Genomic DNA, 17,630 nt, shown 5'->3' on the forward strand with positions numbered 1-17,630 from the left:
CCCTGGCCACATGGAATAGAAACCTTCCATGTTTAGGTCTCCTTTGATTGGGAGACTGAGGATGAAAACTGCTCATTCCAAAGGTAAAATTTTAAGGAAAATGATTCTTATTGTCCCAGCAGATGTAGTTGCCTAAAACAGCATTAATAAGCCTTGGTGAATGAATGCAGGGATGTGTTGTGGAAGAATAAATGCTCCTGCCACAGACACATGGATTGAAGAGAAAAGAATGACGGGGGTGGCCAGGCAATAGAGTATGTGTTATACCAAAGTATTTTGTATGTCATCAGGTTATATATTTTTGAAGACAGCAATTGGGAAAGACTGTTGTCTAAATCTCAAATAATGGGATTAAGAAACTATGATTAAGTATAGAGTTTATTTGAGCACAAACTTGAGGGTAATCACTCAGGAAACACAGACACCTAATGGTTGGAGTTAGCATTCCAAAGTGGGGAAGTTAAGGTTTAACTTACACAGGCAGTAAACAGGGTTGCAGCATTTTCCATATAAGGTCGGTACATACATTGTAGCTATTTGATCAGTTATTACTTGCTACATTCCAAGAAAGATTGCTTTACCATTCCATCAGGAGGAATGATACTTTCAAGGGGTCTTGTGTCTGGTGCCACAAGGCCTTTCTTGATCATTTACAGGAAAAAGCAGAAGTTGCAGTTGCATGCTACATAACTCAGGCCACACAGCCACATTCCTCTCAAGGCTCAAAATAAGGTAAAGTTCCAACAGCTTTAAGTTTGCATTATTTAATTTCATAGTTGTTCTATTTAGTTATAAGACCATTAAACGGATAGTGGTGACCTCTGTGTTAAAACATAGGGTTCAGGTCAGTAGCCAGCCTCAGAGCCCTCTCATAGCACAGCAAGGCATCACTTACTTCTCCTTTCAATTTGTGGATGAGCCCAAGGAGGCTGACACTTTCCACAACCCGTACATTCCGGTGAACACATCTTTTAGCCAATTTCTCTAAAGCATTGAGAAGTTTTTCCCTGGAAAGGGACATTTTTTCTATTTTCAAACCTTTTAAATAGTGGGTGATTGCTTTATCTTCAGATTTCCCATGGTGTTCTTGGAAAGAGCCGTAGCGGTAATGAATCTCTTGCTTTAGCTGATCTTCAAAGATCTTCATGTGTAACACTTTCTGAAAATGTTCCTCAGCCTTTCTGTGGTGGCCTATTTCTGCATACATTTCAGCCAGCTCAACATAGGCCATCTCAAATGTGGGCTTTAACATTATAGTCTTTTCAAATTTGCATATAGCCAGTTGAACCAATCTGTTCACAGTTTCCCTATCTTGCCCTCTAGGCTGCCAGTTTGTAGCTTCCTTGATTTGGATCATTTGTGTCTTGTAGCAAAGCCCCATTTGGTGATGCAGGAAGGCAGAAGTGGGTGTTGTCTCCAAGGCCATTTTTAAGAGCTCAAGAGCTTTATCCACAGACCCTTTTCTTCGATAAAACTTGGCTGCATATCGAAAGACGTAGGTCTGTGAAGACATACTGGTCAGAGCTTCTTCAATGTACTTTTCTCCTTCAGCTTCCTGTCCTCCATCCTGAAGCTTCAGGGCAAGGAGAACCCTAATATATACATCATCTGGATTTAGCCTGACAGCTCGTTTTAGGACGTGCAGAGAAAATGTCTCATTCCTCTCTGCTGCTATGTTAAAGTTATCCAGGCGATAGACAGTGATCGCATACCCGGTATTGAATTCAGGGTTTTCAGGGTCCCCTTCCAGAGCCTTTTCAAAGCAGGCCTTGGCCCGTTCATAATTCTTCCCTCCACACTTCGCCAAGGCCCATCCTTCCTCACAGTCCATCTCTGGACACTCCATTCTATAGCAGGAAGGATTTGCAAACTTCTTGCAAGTGTTCTCCACCTTGTCCAGGTAAGTCTGGGCTTCTGCCAGTCTGCCCATGTAGTAATACACCCAGGCAAAGTTGCCCCAGGTCACCAGACTTCTCATATCTGCTTGGTTGGCATGTTCTTTCTGGATTAAGTCTTCAGCCTTTTTCAAGGTCACCAGGGCTTCCTCATTCTGGCCTTTCAGGTGTTTCACATAGGCTAGTAGGTTGTGTATTCCCCCATTGTATTTGGTATCCAGGAACTGAATCTCTTCCCAGATCCTGTTTTCTAAATCAGGAATTTCAGGGGCTTCAATTAACAACTTCCATGTAAAGTGACATCTCAGCTGAATCAGGCTGTCTTCGATAAGCTTTCCCTCAGATTCTTCACTGTAAAAATATGCCGGAATTAATTACATTTTGGGAAAGTGTTCAGTCCACTGAAAATGAAGCCAGCACTTCAAATAGTCAAATATTCTCCGTCCTAGTATCCCTGCCTCCATTATCAGGTGCCTCTCTGGGTTCTACGGTCATGTCATTAGGAAAGAGAACAGGTTGACATAAAAACCATGGGGAAACGCTAATCATCTCATAGTGCCAACAGATAGGTTACGTGAAGTCGAAAAGTCAACTCAAAAGAAGTTAATTCTGCTAACATCAAAATAATCTCAGCACCACCCTCAACATTGCAAAACCCATCTTCTTTCTGCTTCCTCCCGACTTTGCAGTGCATGACTAATGCTGTCAGAAGAAATGTAGAGAGAGGGTTCACAGAAAGGTGGGTTCCTTACTCATCTTTTTCATGTTCTCAACACGTAAACACATTTTGGTTTTCTCTCCTCCCATGAAGTGTTCTGAGTAAAATATGAGAGCTGAATACGGTTTCAAATGCTGGACTTCATGAATGCTCAAGCCAGGCTGGAGAACGTGGTAGTGTTTCCTATCTCCTTTGCCTGTGTGAACTTACTCAACCAATCCTAAATGGAGGGGTTAAATGGGTGGAACCACCTCACAATGGCAGCCTTACTGATGGGGACAAAAGGAGAGGCATGAATGAACATTACATAGGGAAGATGTGTGTCTTTGAAGAAGTGGCATGTCCCATTTTTGTAAGTCAGTGTTCCTGATGGCAGGTAACCCTGAAGCCTAGTGGAGTACAGGCTACCAAAATCTCAACAATTAGAGTAATCCATCAGCCACCCATGAGGAAGAGAGAATGATATGAGGTCAGTGGGACCAGAAGGGTTTTTTTCCCCAATAGTTCACGCTCCTCTGAAGTGGAACTGAAGTCCTAGTCTCCCTATAAGAACATGAAGGAAGAAAAAGACATTCGTCCTTAATAGTTGAAAAAGTGGTCCTCACATCCCGTGTAAGTATATTTGCTTCTGTGTTCTCAACTAATTACCTACCTTATAGTCTATACTTGACGTATTTTCTACCCATTAGGCCCAAGGAATGATCCCAGAGAGGACCATTATGAAATTTTCTTTTGCTCTCTATATAGCAACGTATAGCAAAAACTATTTTTATATGAATCCCGACTCAATATAACCATAATATAATATAACCACAATCTAATCACAAAAAAATAGACTATGAAACATTCTTTTTTGAAAATAAGGGGAAATAAAAAGTTCATGGCCAGGTGTGGTGGCTCACACCTGTAATCCTAGCATTTTGGGAGGCTGAGGTAGGTGGATTGCCTGAGCTCAGGAGTTCAAAACTAGCCTGGGCAACATGGTGAAAACTCATCTCTACATCTCTACTAAAAGTACAAACAATTGTGAACAAGTGTTGACAAGTGCTAAGGTTTTGATACAGTTTGACTGTCCCCACCAAATCTTCTACTGACATTTGATCTCTAGTGTCACAGTTTTGGAGGTAGGGCCTAGTGGGATGTGTTCGGATCATAGAGGTAGGTCTCTCATGAATGACCTGGTGCCATTCTAGTAGCAGTAAGTGAATTCTCATTCTCATGAGACTGGATTGGTTCTTAAGGGAGTAAATTAGTCCTCTGAGAATGGGTTGTTATAATGTCAGGATGCCCCCTGGGTTTAGACCCTCTTTGTATGTGCTTCCCATTTGACCTTCTCCAGTGTGTTTTGACACAGCACCAAAGCCCTCACCAGAAGCTGAGAAGATGCCAGCACCATATTTCTTGTACAACCTGTGGAACTGTAAGCTAAATAAACCTTTTTTCTTTAGAAATTGCCCAGCCTCAGGTATTCTTCCATAGCAACACAAAAAGGACTAAGACAATAAGGATGTGGAGAAATTGAAACCCTCATACATTGCTGGTGGAAATGTAAAATGATGCAGCTGCCATGGAAAACAATGTGGTAGTACCTCAATAAGTTAAACATAATATTTACCATATGACACATTCCTGGGTAAACATTCCTGGATGTTCCACATCTGGATATATACTTAAGATAATTAAAAACAGGTGTTCAAATAAAAACTTGCACACAGATATCCATAGCAGCACTATACATAATGGCCAAAAAATGGAAACAACCCACATGTTCACCAACTGATGGATAGAAAAATGTTAATATATCCCTAAAGTGGAATGTTATGTAGCCACAAAAAGGAATGAAGTACTGATACATGACACAACAGGGATAAACCTTGACAGCACTACACTAAATGAAAAAAACTGATCCAAAAGGCCACTGTTGTATTTTCTTTTCCTAATTTGGTCTTGAGGTCTCTCTCATGAGAGTGGCTACAATCTATAGCCCTGACTTGAAAGAGCTCCAGGGTATTTGGTCATGGATATTTACAATGTGACTTTCTTGGGGTATTTCTTTATTTTGATGAATAGCTTAATGTCTAAGTGTCTGATCTATGTCTAGGTGTCCCCTTTTATAGGAAACTTGTTTATACTGGGCAGATGCCCTTGTGGTTCTTGCCTGACATGTGTTTAGTTTATTTCTGCCGAGATAGCCACTCTCTCGGAAAGCCATGATCAGTGAAGAAGTTGGGTTTGAGTGTGTTGGTCAGGTGAGATACAAAGGAGGCAGTTGAAAAAAAAAGTATGTGAAATAACAGAAGCAGCTTATTACTTACAGATCCAGAAAGAAGAGAGCAATATGCCTTGCAGGGCCAATGGGAAAGGGGGAACCACTGAGGACATGCATGCTCAACCAGCGAGTGGGGAATGTGGGCCCAAGCCTTTATGGGAGGCCAGGGTGTTACCTAGGTGGGTTTCCTGCGGAAAGTTCTATTTGGTGGGTTTAGAGCAAGCAGGTGCAAGTTTTGCCAAGGGGTCATGCTGTGACTGAGAGGTGGTCACTGCAGCACATCTACCTGGTCCATATCGGGGGGTGAGGTCAGTGGGGGCAAGTCAAATAGGTCATACCCTGCTATGCTATAGGAAAGTGGTCACCAGGAGGTAGTTCTATAAAGCAGATATCTGGATCAATCACATTGAGGAACTGGAAAAAGGTGAAGAACTAGAAACTGTGTCAAGGGTGACTGAGTCCTGCTTCTGGAATGAGAAAGTCCAACTTAAAATTCAAAAAGGGATGCTTAGGAAATATAAAATTATAAAAATTCAATATAGCCACATAGCATGTGTTTCCATTTATATGAAATATCCACAGTAGGCAAATCCATAGAGACAGAAAGCAGATTAACAGTTGCTGGGGCCTGGGGAAAGGGGCAAGTAGGGAGTGACTGCTTAATGGCTATGGAGTTTCTCCACATAGTGAGAAAAATGTTCTTGAACTAGATAGTGATGATGATTGAACAGTAGTATCATGAATATACTAAATACTACTAAATTGTATACTTTAAAGTAATTAAAATGATAAATTTTATTTTACATATATTTTATCACAATAAAAAATTACATTGCTAAACTGAATAAAATTCTACGAATTATATACACACTCACATATATATATTTTTCTGTAGTACATGTTGACATAAACATAAAAGCAGGAAAACATAAAAGCAAACGAGTTTGCCATCTGAAAAAATCTCATGAGCCCCCATTGGCACCCTTTGGGAAACACTGATTTAAAGGTTTAATGAAATATCATTGAATGTAGAGATCCTGGTCCATATCTCAAAGCTACCACTTATTGTCTATGTGATCTTAACATTTCTAAATCTAAGATTCCTTATTGTAAAATCAGGATCATACAGCCATGCACTGCATAATGATATTTTAGTCCACAAAGGACCACATATTTGGTGGTGGTCCTATAAGATTTTAATGCCACACTTTTGCTGTACCATTTCTATGTTTAAATATGTTTAGATAAACAAATACTTGCCATTGTGTTGCAGTTGCCTACAGTATTCAGTACAGTAACATGCTGCACAGGTTTATAGCCTAGGCGTGCAGTAGGCTATACCATCTAGGTTTGATGTTTGCACAATGATGAAATTGCCTAACAGCTAAATTTCTCAGAGTGTATCCTCATTGTTACATGATGCATGACTGTGGAAGTACCTGCCTCATAAGTATCTTTTGAGAATTAAATGGAATAATTTACATAACACTTTTAGAAGCCAGGCTGGCACTTAATAACAATTCAGAAAGTGATAACTACCTTTATAACATTTCATATTATTATGATTTAATTATCAGTAGCAACTCCATCTGTTTACAGAGGAGGGTTCATCATACGCCCGTAATGTGCATTTTCTGGAATTTTTACCCCTTCAAAATTTTGACCACTGGAGCATTGAGGGGAAAATTTACAAATCAGTATTAAGTAATGGTGTTTTGTTTTGTTTTGTTTTGTTTTGTTTTGTTGAGACGGAGTCTCACTCTGTTGCCCAGGCTGGAGTGCAGTGGTGCAACCTCAGCTCACTGCAACTTCCGCCTGTCGGGTTCAAGCGATTCTCCTGCCTCAGCCTCCTGAGTACCACCATGCCCAATTTTTTGTATTTTTAGTAGAGACAGGGTTTCACCATGTTGGCCAGGTTGGTCTCGAGCTCCTGACCTCAGGTGATCTGCTCACCTTGGCCTCCCAAAGTGCTGGAATTACAGGCATGAGTCACCTCGCCTGGCCTAAGTAACAGTTTTTAAATCAGCTGAGGAATTCCCACATTAAGCCCTTTAGGTAAGGAAGATATGGATCTTCCCAAGCAGATGTGGATCATCTTCAGTCAAGGATATACCAAGAGCCTGGATTTTCCAGGGAAGAGGCAATCTGTTTATCTTAAGCTCAGTCTGATTAAGAAAACCTGTTGTAAGAGGCCAGCAGTGCAGAAAGTGAGACCAGAAGCCTACGGAGGAAGGCTGTGAGCTTTTCCTAACACATCTCCACTGTATTACCCACAAGACATCAGAGAGGCTGCAAGACTGAGGCTTTCAAAGTCTTGTGAGTCCTGCTTTTTCTCTGTGGTAAGAAACCAGTAGAAAGCAATGCCTCTACCCAGACAAGCTGTCCATTCCTTCCCCAGATCAGACAGAAGTGAATCTGATGGGAAGGAATCTCTCAGATTGGGATCATTTTCTCCCTTCTTGCAAAACTCTTTTCCCATTTCCGCCCCGTCCCCCTTCTTTGGGCTACAGCATGAGGTAAGCTTCCTCAAGTTCACACTAACAAACTAAAAATGCATTAATTAAACAATTTATGTATGTGCGAATGTGCACACATATGCATGCACACATTCAGTCCATAAGCAGATACTCAAATTGAGGAATTAGAAAACTTGACCTCACTGAGATCTAACCTGTTGAAATAGTATTTAATTATCATTTTTTTCAAAAATTTTAGATATTATGGCAGAGAAGCAAAGAAATCCTTACCTCATGGTTGCTGTGAATTAGGCAGCTGTTCTGCAGGGTTTTGCTTAGCCAGGCTCCTTTGAGATCTGGCTATTCTGTCTTGTGGATTTTCAGTTACCTTTAAACCCCAAGACAGGGTTATATAAGGGAGCTAAACAGCAGCCAATGGTGTAAGCTGTGGGTGTGTCCTTGCAAGTTGGAAACCTAGGAAAGTGAAAGTAAAGCTAGCTGAATTCCTGCTTGGGGGAAAATGAAACTTTGTTTCTATTTTGATAAAACAGATAAACTGCAGACCTACAACCATAGATGTTTCTAGTGCTGCAGAAACCCCATCACTGGCCAGCATTTGGATCCAGATTCGCATCGTCGCTAAAGAACATCAGTCCGTTGTTGCCTATTGTGGCAGCTGGTGGCTGGATTCTGGATGACTACACAGAAAAATGGGAATTGAAGGAGGTAGCTCTATTTTCAGTTTCTATATTTAGAAGGAATCTACTATCAAATCTAAAAACCTACTCTTAATTGAGTAATAAGGCTTTTGGTTGCTACTTTTGGTTTCAGCTTGATGGAAATAAGTAACCAATCTGGTTTAGGAATGAAGGAAAGAGGACAATACCTAGAAAGCCTTCTAACCCCTGATGACTTAGGCAGGAGGTAAAAGCAAGGAGCTATGGTTTGGAATAGGGAGCCCTCTATTCCTGCAGCATGGACACTGTCTTCTGAATCAAATTCCAGTACAACCTCAACTACAGTTCATGGAATTTGAGTTTAAATAGTTAGCAACTACTTGGCACATAGAAGCATGCAAGTAAGTGGTGATGATTATTCTTATTATTTTCAGTCATCAAGTAAAAAATGATTCTTGGCTGGGCACGGTGGCTCATGCCTGTAATCCCAGCACTTTGGGAGGCCGAGGTGAGCAGATGACGAGGTCAGGAGATGGAGACCATCCTGGCCAACATGGTGAAACCCTGTCTCTACTAAAATACAAACAATTAGCCCGGCATGGTGGTGCATGCCTATAGTCCCACCTACTCGGGAGGCTGAGGAAGGGGAATTGCTTGAACCCAGGAGGTGGAGGTTGCAATGAGCCGAGATCACACCACTGCACCCCAGTCTGGTGACAGAGCAAGACTCTGTCTCAAAAGAAAAAAAAAAAGATTTTTGTCCAGGTGCATTGGCTCAGGCCTGTAAGTCCCAGCATTTTGGAAGACAAGGTGGGAGGATCACTTGAGCCCAGGAATTGTAGACCAGCCTGGACAACATAGTGAGACCCCCAACTCTACAAAAACCAAACAAATAAACAAACAAAAAGGCTGGGTGTGGTGGTGTGTGTCTGTGGTCCCAGCTACTCAGGAAGCTGAGGTGGGAGGCTCACTTGAGCCCAGGAGGTAGAGGCTGCAGTGAGCCGTGGTCACACCACTGCACTCCAGCCTGGGCAACAGAGTGAGCCCCTGTCTCAAATAATCATAACAACAACAACAACAATAAATAAAAACAATGCTTCTTAAAATAAAGCTACCTACTTTTTCTTTTAAAATAAGAAGCAGAAGAGGAGCAGGTACAAGAGTGTTTTCCTTTTGGAAACACTTAACTGGGCACACTGCCAGATCTAAACAATTTCTCCTCAACTCCCTGCCAGACTCATCTCCCACGTCAGCTCTCACCAGTTCTGTAAGCTTCCCCAGAGAGTTCAACAACTAGTTAGAAAGTTCTACACAAATAAGAATTTCTGAACTAATAGGACAGGTTTCGTCATGCGCTCAGATACATGATCGGGCCATAAGCAAATGTTGAAATAGATGAGTTAGAAAACATCTCCTTTTGGGGAGCAAGATGTCTTTGGAATTCTTAAGGGGAAAAAAATGGGTTTTCAATTTGCCAATGCACTAGATAGCATGCAGAGATATGAGCAAAAAGTTTATCTTGCCATTGCTGTGAATTTGGCAGCAGTCTTGGTTCTATGGGACTCTGGCCCGGGCTGATTACGTATTCAGAATCTTGCTTAGTGTCTCTTTGGGACAAACAAACCCAAGAGGGAAACAGGATAGAACAACATTAACAAAGAAAAGCTAATCGTGTGTGTGTGTGCATGTGTGTGTGTGTTTACAGATAAAAAAGAAAATGGGAACCAGAGAGAATAAAACTTTTAGAAAACGAAATTTCAGCACTCGGTTGTGTGTTCATTCCCAGGAGTCTAAGCTGGGCTCTGCAAGGGACTGACCAGTTATGACAAACTGCTTCACCTCTATGAATCTCAATTTCCTCAGCTGATAAGTCATTTGGAATAGGTTGACAGATCTCAACCCTCACTGCACATTAGAATCAGTCAGGTAAATTTCAAAAATAATGCTAACTACGCCCCATCCCAGACCAATCTGAACATGTCCTTAGGTACAGGCCCCCAGCTCAGTATTAAAAACAAATCTTCAGCCTGGGTACAGTGGCTCACACCTGTAATCCCAGAACTGTGGGAGGCCAAGACGGGCGGATCACCTGAGTTCGAGAGTTCGAGACCAGCCTGACTAACATGGAGAAACCCGTCTCTACTAAAAATACATAATTAGCCAGGCATGGTGCACAAGCCTGTAATCCCAGCTACTTGGGAGGCTGAGCAGGAGAATCGCTTGAACCTGGGAGGTGGAGGTTGTGGTGAGCCAAGATCGTGCCATTTCACTGCACTCCCAGCTTGGACAACAAGAGCGAAACTCCATCTCAAAAAAAGAAAAGAAAGAAATCTTCAGGTGATTTTGATGCAGATCTGCGCCGGGAACCAGGGCCTCGATTATCCCTAATGTCTATTGTATGTCTGAAATTCTCTGACTGAGAGAGATGGGACTCAATCCCTGAATCCACTTCCTGTTCTGTGAGGCCCAGATTCAGTATTTTACTACTCCATGCCTTGTTTCCTCACCTACACAATGGGTAATGAGCTCCTCAGTCTCCTCTTCATTCACAGGATGATATGGAAAAAGAATGTTATTCTGAGTGTACTTTTTTTTAAATTATAATATGGACAGATGCTAAGCCAATTCTGTTGAAAGGTCTGAAATATCCAATCACAGCTTATTAAGGAACGGGCTCCATAGAAGTTGCCCCTGTCTTTTCCAAGATCATCTCTTGTAGTCTAAAATCTCTTGTCAGCTTGCTAATGACCAGGTAGAATAGTATCTAGTGACCTGGTTACCTAGTGAAAAGCTGATTTCTTGTTAGAAACAAATTCAGCCCCTAGGTGGTACTACTTCCTTGGGCTTCTCTGTCTCCTCAGTCGTCCTTTCCGTCAGTTTGTACTGCAGAAGTTGCTACTGTACTTGTTTTTTGGTAATCATAGTTAAATGAAGGCACTGTAGTGACATGAAAGACATACAAGATGCTTTCATGCTAGGATCATAAAAACCAAAGCCTTAACTGAAGTCATCAATCCATTTCCATTTTCCTGCGTCTTTGATTTTCCTTAGATTTTTTCAGGTAATCATAAAAGTCAAGTTTCTAGATATTTCTTTTTTTAAATTATAATTTAACATTTAACAATGGGAATATCTCTGCTAATTACATGTTATATACTCTTTTGAATGTATTCAATCAGAAAGATATTTTTAGCTATAGCCTATTTTCTGAGAAATGTAATTCTCAGTGTTCTGACCACTGTATGAAAACTATTTTGTTGGCTTCTGAGATTTTTCCTAAACTGCTTCCAATTGCATCCATGGAGAGAGGACTCGGACTCCAGAAATTCTTCGTTGTAAATGATTTGATGACTTACATATCTTCTCATGAAACTTCAAGAGACCTCTCAGCCCACAAGAGCACTCAGCCCACCTTGACCCACAGTTGGGTTTACTGCAGCCTATTCAAGTACTACTAGAATTTTTATCAGCTCTTTTTTTTTTTTTTTTTTTTTTTTTTTTAAATTTCAGGCATATTTTGAAACAACTATAGACACAAGAAGTTTCAGAAAAGATCCTGTGTACTTTTCATCCAACTTCCCCAAATAGTGACATCTTATATAACTGTAGTACAATATTAAAACCAGGAAAATGACATGGATGCTGTGTATATATTTTGAAAATAAAATATATCATGAATCTTACAAACTCAGGTACATTGGATTTTTTTACTTAACAAAATATCTTACATACGTATTTTTCCTCCCAAACTAAACATCCCTTTTCTAAGCGATAGTGTTCTCAACTAATTACCTACCTTATAGTCTATACTTGACGTATTTTCTATCCATTAGGCCCAAGGAATGATCCCAGAGAGGACCATTATGAAATTTTCTTTTACTCTCTATATAGCAACATATAGCAAAAACTATTTTTATATGAATCCCGACTCAATATAACCATAATATAATATAACCACAATCTAATCCCAAATAAACAACCTATGAAACATTCTTTTTTGAAAATAAAGGGAAAGAAAAAGTTCATGGCCGGGTGTGGTGGCTCACACCTGTAATCCTAGCATTTTGGGAGGCTGAGGTAGGTGGATTGCCTGAGCTCAGGAGTTCAAAACTAGCCTGGGCAACATGGTGAAAACTCATCTCTACATCTCTACTAAAAGTACAAAAAATTAGCCAGCGTCATGGCACATGTCTGTAGTCCCAGCTACTCTGGAGACTGAAGCACAAGAATTGCTTGAATCTGGAAAGTGGAGGTTACAGTGAGCTGAGATCATGCCACTGCACTCCAGGCTGGGCAATAGAGCCAGACTCTGTCTCGGAAAAAAAATTAATAATGAAGAAAAGAAAGGAAAGGAAAGAAAGGAAGAAAGGAAAGGATTCACAAGATAATGAATAGCACCACAAAGTTGGGCAGAGGATACTCAGGCTTATGACTGCCGCTTCGAGCACAGCTGGCAGCTCAATAAAGCCCTTGCTTTTCCCTCAGAGTCTCCCCCTAAAAAACTCCCTACTATGCTTAGACCTTCCTTGAGAGCATTCCTGCCCACAATCCCAAGCCATCTTCTCCATCCTTGAGTCTGTGGAATATGAGAGTCCTGGCACTGTCTCTTCTTGCTTTATGATAGCATTGTGTAGTTGACTGCTGAGATGAGGAGTTTCAGAAATCTTCCTTCCACCTGTGGCCCAGGAAGATTACCCAATGAAACTTGTGTGTGAAAGTGTGTGTGTGGGACATATGCTGGGTGAGGTGGGGTCAGGAGTAGGTAAAATCAATATTCTGCTTAAGAATCCTCACTGAAAATAGTCACCACCCATATAGAAGATGGAATCAGCAGGAGTTTTTGACCCAAATCCTCCACTCATGCCCACTGTGGCCTGTGCTATGATGAGAACAGACACTACCCAGGGAAAATAATCCACACATGCTTCCATTACTCTAGAGCTTCTGGAATATTTGAAGATAAGCCATTCCAGGCTTTCTAAATATGTACCCAATCTCAGCATCTCAGCTGCTGGCCCACCCAGCACATTTGTGAGCAGTAGAAAGATATCAGTCTTCCTCTGAGTGATCTAATCATGGCCATGCATTGATAGATGGAAAAAAGTATACTAGATTTTTGTCTTTCACTGAGATTGTAGAATTTCAAGTGCACAACTTACACAACCTTATAAGGCTGCCCTGCCAAATTCCAGAAGAGAATTATTGCTCTTTCTTATAGGTGGTTGTTCATCAACAGGTATTTTCTTGACTTAGGCCCTGGGAAGACTACGGAGTAGACTATCACCCTAGAGGTGTCCTCACTCTCTAAAATAGAAATGCTGAGAGCCTAAAGTCCTCCTTTTACCTGGTGAGCATTCAGAAAGTGCTGTTATTAGTAGTATACATATTATCATCAAATTAGGCCCCAGCGTGGTGGCTAATGCCTGTAATCCCAACACTTTGAGAGTTCAAGGGAGGTGAATTGCTTAAGCCCAGAAGTTCATGACCAGCATGGGCAACAAACACAACGAAACCCTGTCTCTCAAAAAAATACAAAAATTAGCCAGGCCTGGTGATTCACACCAGTAGTCCCAGCGACTTGGGCTGAGGTGAGAGCATCACCTGAGCCTGGGGAGGTGGAGGTTGCAGTGAGCTGTGATCATGCCACTGCACTCGAGACTGAGTGACAGAGGGAGGCCCTATCTGAAAAAAAAAAAAAAAAAAATGAGTTCGTGCATGTATGTAGTGACCTAATCCCTGTATGCCTGTGGCAGACAGGGACTCATCACCATATTTTGTCAGGCATTTCCCTGGATCTTGTCCACTTAAGCTCCACTTAAGCTGTCTTGATCAATAAGCATGAATGGAAGGAGGAGCTCAATCTGCTCCTTTATCCCTGAACCAGTGGGATCAGGAGTATTCTGATGTGGGCATTATTCAGTCTGGGATAGTCCAGATTCCCCTTAGGCCACCTCAGGTCAGTGGCTTCTAGAAACATAGGCACAGGCCATTGCAAAACCTTTCACACAGACTAGCTACCAAAGCAGCGGGGAATGAAAGGCTTGTTTTCTGTCAACTCCACAGATGCAGACACAACTAACACCTTTTTTTTTTTTTTTGAGACAGAGTCTCACTCTGTTGCCCAGGCTGGAGTGCAGTGGCACAATCTCGGCTCACTTCAAGCTCTGCCTCCCAGGTTCACACCATTCTCCCGCCTTAGCCTCCCGAGTAACTGGGACTATAGGCGCCTGCCACCACACCCGGCTAATTTTTTGTATTTTTTAGTAGAGGCGAGGTTTCACCATGTTAGTCAGGATGGTCTTGATCTCCTGACCTCGTGATCTGCCCCCCTCGGCCTCCCAAAGTCCTGGGATTACAGGTGTGAGCCACCATGCCCAGTCACAACTAACATCTTATGACCAGGGGCCCATTATATTAAAAAGAGAGACTTGGGTACTCTTGTGGTGAATTTTTTTGCAATCCTTCACTTATAATTTCTTCTCAAGACAGGTCTATGTGTTTGCTAGAAAGGAATCTCAAAAGAAGAGTCCCTTTTTCTGTAAGTTCTTCCTCTCCCACTGACTGCAGCATCAGATGGGAGAACTCTAGCAGGTCAGAATACTTTTGAGTGAAAACATTTTCTGCAGGTCACTAGTTCTAAATACAGCAGGAAAAAAAGAAATATGTATTTTGTGGAACAAACATATCACAACGCCTACAAAATTTCTTATTTTCTAACATCTAGTATAGTGGTTTTTCAAATTTTAGCAGGCAACATGATCACCTGGAAAACTTAGAACACACAGATTGATGGGCCCCACCCTAGAGTTTTTGAGTCAGCAAGTTTAGGGTAGGACCTGAGAATCTGCATTTCTACTACCTTCCCAGGTGATGCTGATGCTGCTAGTCAGGGGACCACACTTTGAGAACAGTTAATTCAGTGAAAAGTAAATTTCATAGTAATCACAGTTTCATAGTTTCACAGTAATCACAAAATTTGACTTGGTTCAAAAACAAACAAACAACAGAAAAACAGCCATCTCTGAAAGTAGCTTCTTTTTCCCACCAGAATTTAACCAAATTATCAAATAAAAAGAAAAATAGCTGCTTCTTCTCACCTGGATGCCTAAAAGGATTTCAATGCTCTTGCCCTGACTGGTCCCCATGCCAGTCTCCTCTCTAGACTCAGGCCTCTGTTCCCTGGTGAACAGTCTTTAAGTGTTGCCTGGGTAATTGTCCCTCTATTAGAAAGTGCTACAGAAATGACATCTTTGGAAATAAGATATCCAAACTCTTTCTCGTTCATTTCCTTAAGAGCATTGCTGCTCTTATTAAGTCAGTTGCCCTTACTAAGCGAGCTCTGTAACAGGAGTTAGGAAACTTGCCTCTGTACGTATATTCTCATCTTGCCCCTCTGGATCTACTTTCCTACATTCTTCGCCATGCTCTGTGCTTGGGAAGCTGACTCTGGACTTTATTAACTCCAAAACTCTTTTATTTTTTACTTTCTTCTGGGGTTGACCCACTGGGGAGCACCAGCCAGATATTCAATTGCAGGAGGAGGTGAAGGTCATGGTATTAATTCTTAAGCTCCCACTGTGCTCTGCTTGAGGTTGTCAGTGATTTTTTCACCAAAGACCTCTTGAGAAGCCCCTCCCCTACAGCCATAGCTTAGAGTCTCCTTGGGTCTGGTTCTCTCCTCTTGCTCCTGTAGGCCCAGGATTATCATGTTACCACTGTTGTAAAACAACACGCCTCCTCCCTCTCTCCTGCAACCAACAAGCACCATCTCCTGATGATTTCCCTAAACTTTGCCCATATTGTCTTAAATAGCCCCCTTATTAAACTCTTCTCAGTTATCATGGTCAGGGTCAGAACCACCAGCGAGACAACTCCCTTAGGAGAAGGCCTGTCAAAAAACTGGCCCTTAAGGAAAGTTTTAGAATTTCAAAGTGTGCAGAAATAAGGTCAGCGAAGCAGAGAAAGCCTTTACCTCATGATGCTGTGAAGACAGTAGTGCTTTGGTTCAGGCTTGGAGGCTCCTTCAAGGTTTGTCCACAGAGTTTTAGGGCTCCTCAGATAAGCTGGGTGCTTATATATGGGAGGTATATCCAGGCAGTTTTTTACACCCTTGATGCCCAGTGAATTGGCAGGGTGAAATGACACAGAGAGAGAGGAGTGTCTCTGCTTTGATTACAAAATACATGCTGAGTTTTGGCAGCTAAGAGGATGTGTGTGTGAGAAACAGTTTTGATATGCAAATTCCCTTGCTGGGGTCAATGTGGTGTAGGAGATAGAGAATAACTGGACCTTATGATGACATTCAGTGTTGTGGAAAAACCAGTGGCAGACAGGAACGTATACTTTTGTGAATCATGTCAGACTCTGTTGTCAAACTTGTTACTATCACATGTATCCAGCCAGGTGGTTCCAGGGACTTCTACAATGGAAGCTCCTTAGACCAGAGTCAGTGGTTTGTGCCTAAAAGAATACTGTAGAAAGTCATTGTCAATTTGTGGAAGAATGAGGTTGCAGATGGTTAGGTCTTCTTCTGTGGGGCTGTGTTAGGCAAAACAACCCCTTCTCAATTTTGAGATATTGGTCTGTAAGAAAGGTCCCATACTGGTTACATCCTCCAGTAGCATTTGCATTACTGCAAACCCTGACTATAGTGGAACCTACTCAAGTGTATTGACTGTTTTGATGATCTTTACTGTTCACCATCAGTGATTTAAACAATATTTTAGCTGATCAGTAGAGAAACATACGTAATGCAGTCAGAGAATGTGATTGGGTCATGGGGGTTAAAAATCTAAATCCAAATTCACATAGTTCTTCTGAGTTGTCCTTATGTTTCTTCTGTTTCTACTGCTTTGAAGATTATCTGTTACAAAGCAACAACCATCAGAGAGTCAATCAAACAATATTCACATGTTAAATGAAAAATTTATATGATACCAAGGCTGATGTAATTACCCACACAATTAGCAGGGGAAAAGGAAAATTTTGCAAGCTGCTATTCTGAATTCCTCTTGTGAATTGTTACAACATCATCCTGTAAGTTTCTGGATCTTGGTTTTGTAAGGGGTAGTGCACCAAGATAAACAAAAGGGCAAAGACTGAGAGCGATTTCCCTTTGAGTGAATATTTCAAGGTAGGGTTATTAACTTCATTACTGTCTTCTCATAATTGCCAAATGAAACTGTAGCCTGGCTGTGCTGTTTTTTCTTTGTCCTGGGCCTGTAACTAGACTATATTTCCCAGGATCCCATGTGGTAAGGTGTGGTCATGGGCATGGGATGGGAGGCTGTCAAGAAGCAGAAATGATTCTATAATTGGGTATCTTAAATTGTATCTGGAAAAAGAGAAGACTAGACCAAGGCTACAGATGTAATTTGAAAGGAAGCAGCAGTCACTCATATTGGCCAGTTTAAGGGGCTGCTTGATTATTTTTGAATCCAGTTGGAAAATATTCATATTTTTGTCTGCACTCAGACATGATTACAGAATGGCCTTGTATTTTGTCTTGACCCATCATGGTCACAGGGTGACCTTGTTTGATGTTGATAATGTTCTTTGAAATTGTTTACATGCACAGAACACCAGGCCAGCTCTCAGATGTCTGGGGCAGCTCTT

General features: G+C 41.5%; 2 protein-coding genes across 3 annotated transcripts in view; both read right to left on the reverse strand.

Moving 5' to 3' along the window:
- Positions 1-16,072, reverse strand: part of LOC105480652 (interferon induced protein with tetratricopeptide repeats 1) — a 34,607-nt gene extending 18,535 nt beyond the window's left edge. The window contains exon 1 of the mRNA XM_011739735.3: positions 15,988-16,072. Coding sequence (XP_011738037.2) covers positions 15,988-15,992 — 5 coding nt within the window. The 5' untranslated portion in view covers positions 15,993-16,072. The remainder of the gene's footprint in view (positions 1-15,987) is intronic.
- LOC105481199 (interferon induced protein with tetratricopeptide repeats 1B) lies at positions 366-16,073 on the reverse strand. 2 transcript variants are annotated; one of them, XM_071069528.1, is made up of 3 exons: positions 15,988-16,073; positions 7,630-7,812; positions 366-2,246 (listed from the first exon to the last, which is right to left on the reverse strand). In XM_071069528.1, exons 2-3 carry the CDS (start codon positions 7,632-7,634, stop codon positions 827-829), a joined length of 1,425 nt encoding a protein of 474 aa, XP_070925629.1. In that variant the 5' UTR covers positions 7,635-7,812; positions 15,988-16,073; the 3' UTR covers positions 366-826. The 2 variants fall into 2 exon arrangements, with proteins under 2 accessions (XP_070925629.1, XP_070925630.1); XM_071069529.1 differs by lacking the exon at positions 7,630-7,812 and having other exon boundaries at positions 15,988-16,071.
- Between the last annotated feature and the right edge of the window lie 1,557 nt (positions 16,074-17,630).

The sequence above is a fragment of the Macaca nemestrina genome, chromosome 9 (genome assembly GCF_043159975.1).
Source record: "Macaca nemestrina isolate mMacNem1 chromosome 9, mMacNem.hap1, whole genome shotgun sequence".
NCBI lineage: Eukaryota > Metazoa > Chordata > Mammalia > Primates > Cercopithecidae > Macaca > Macaca nemestrina.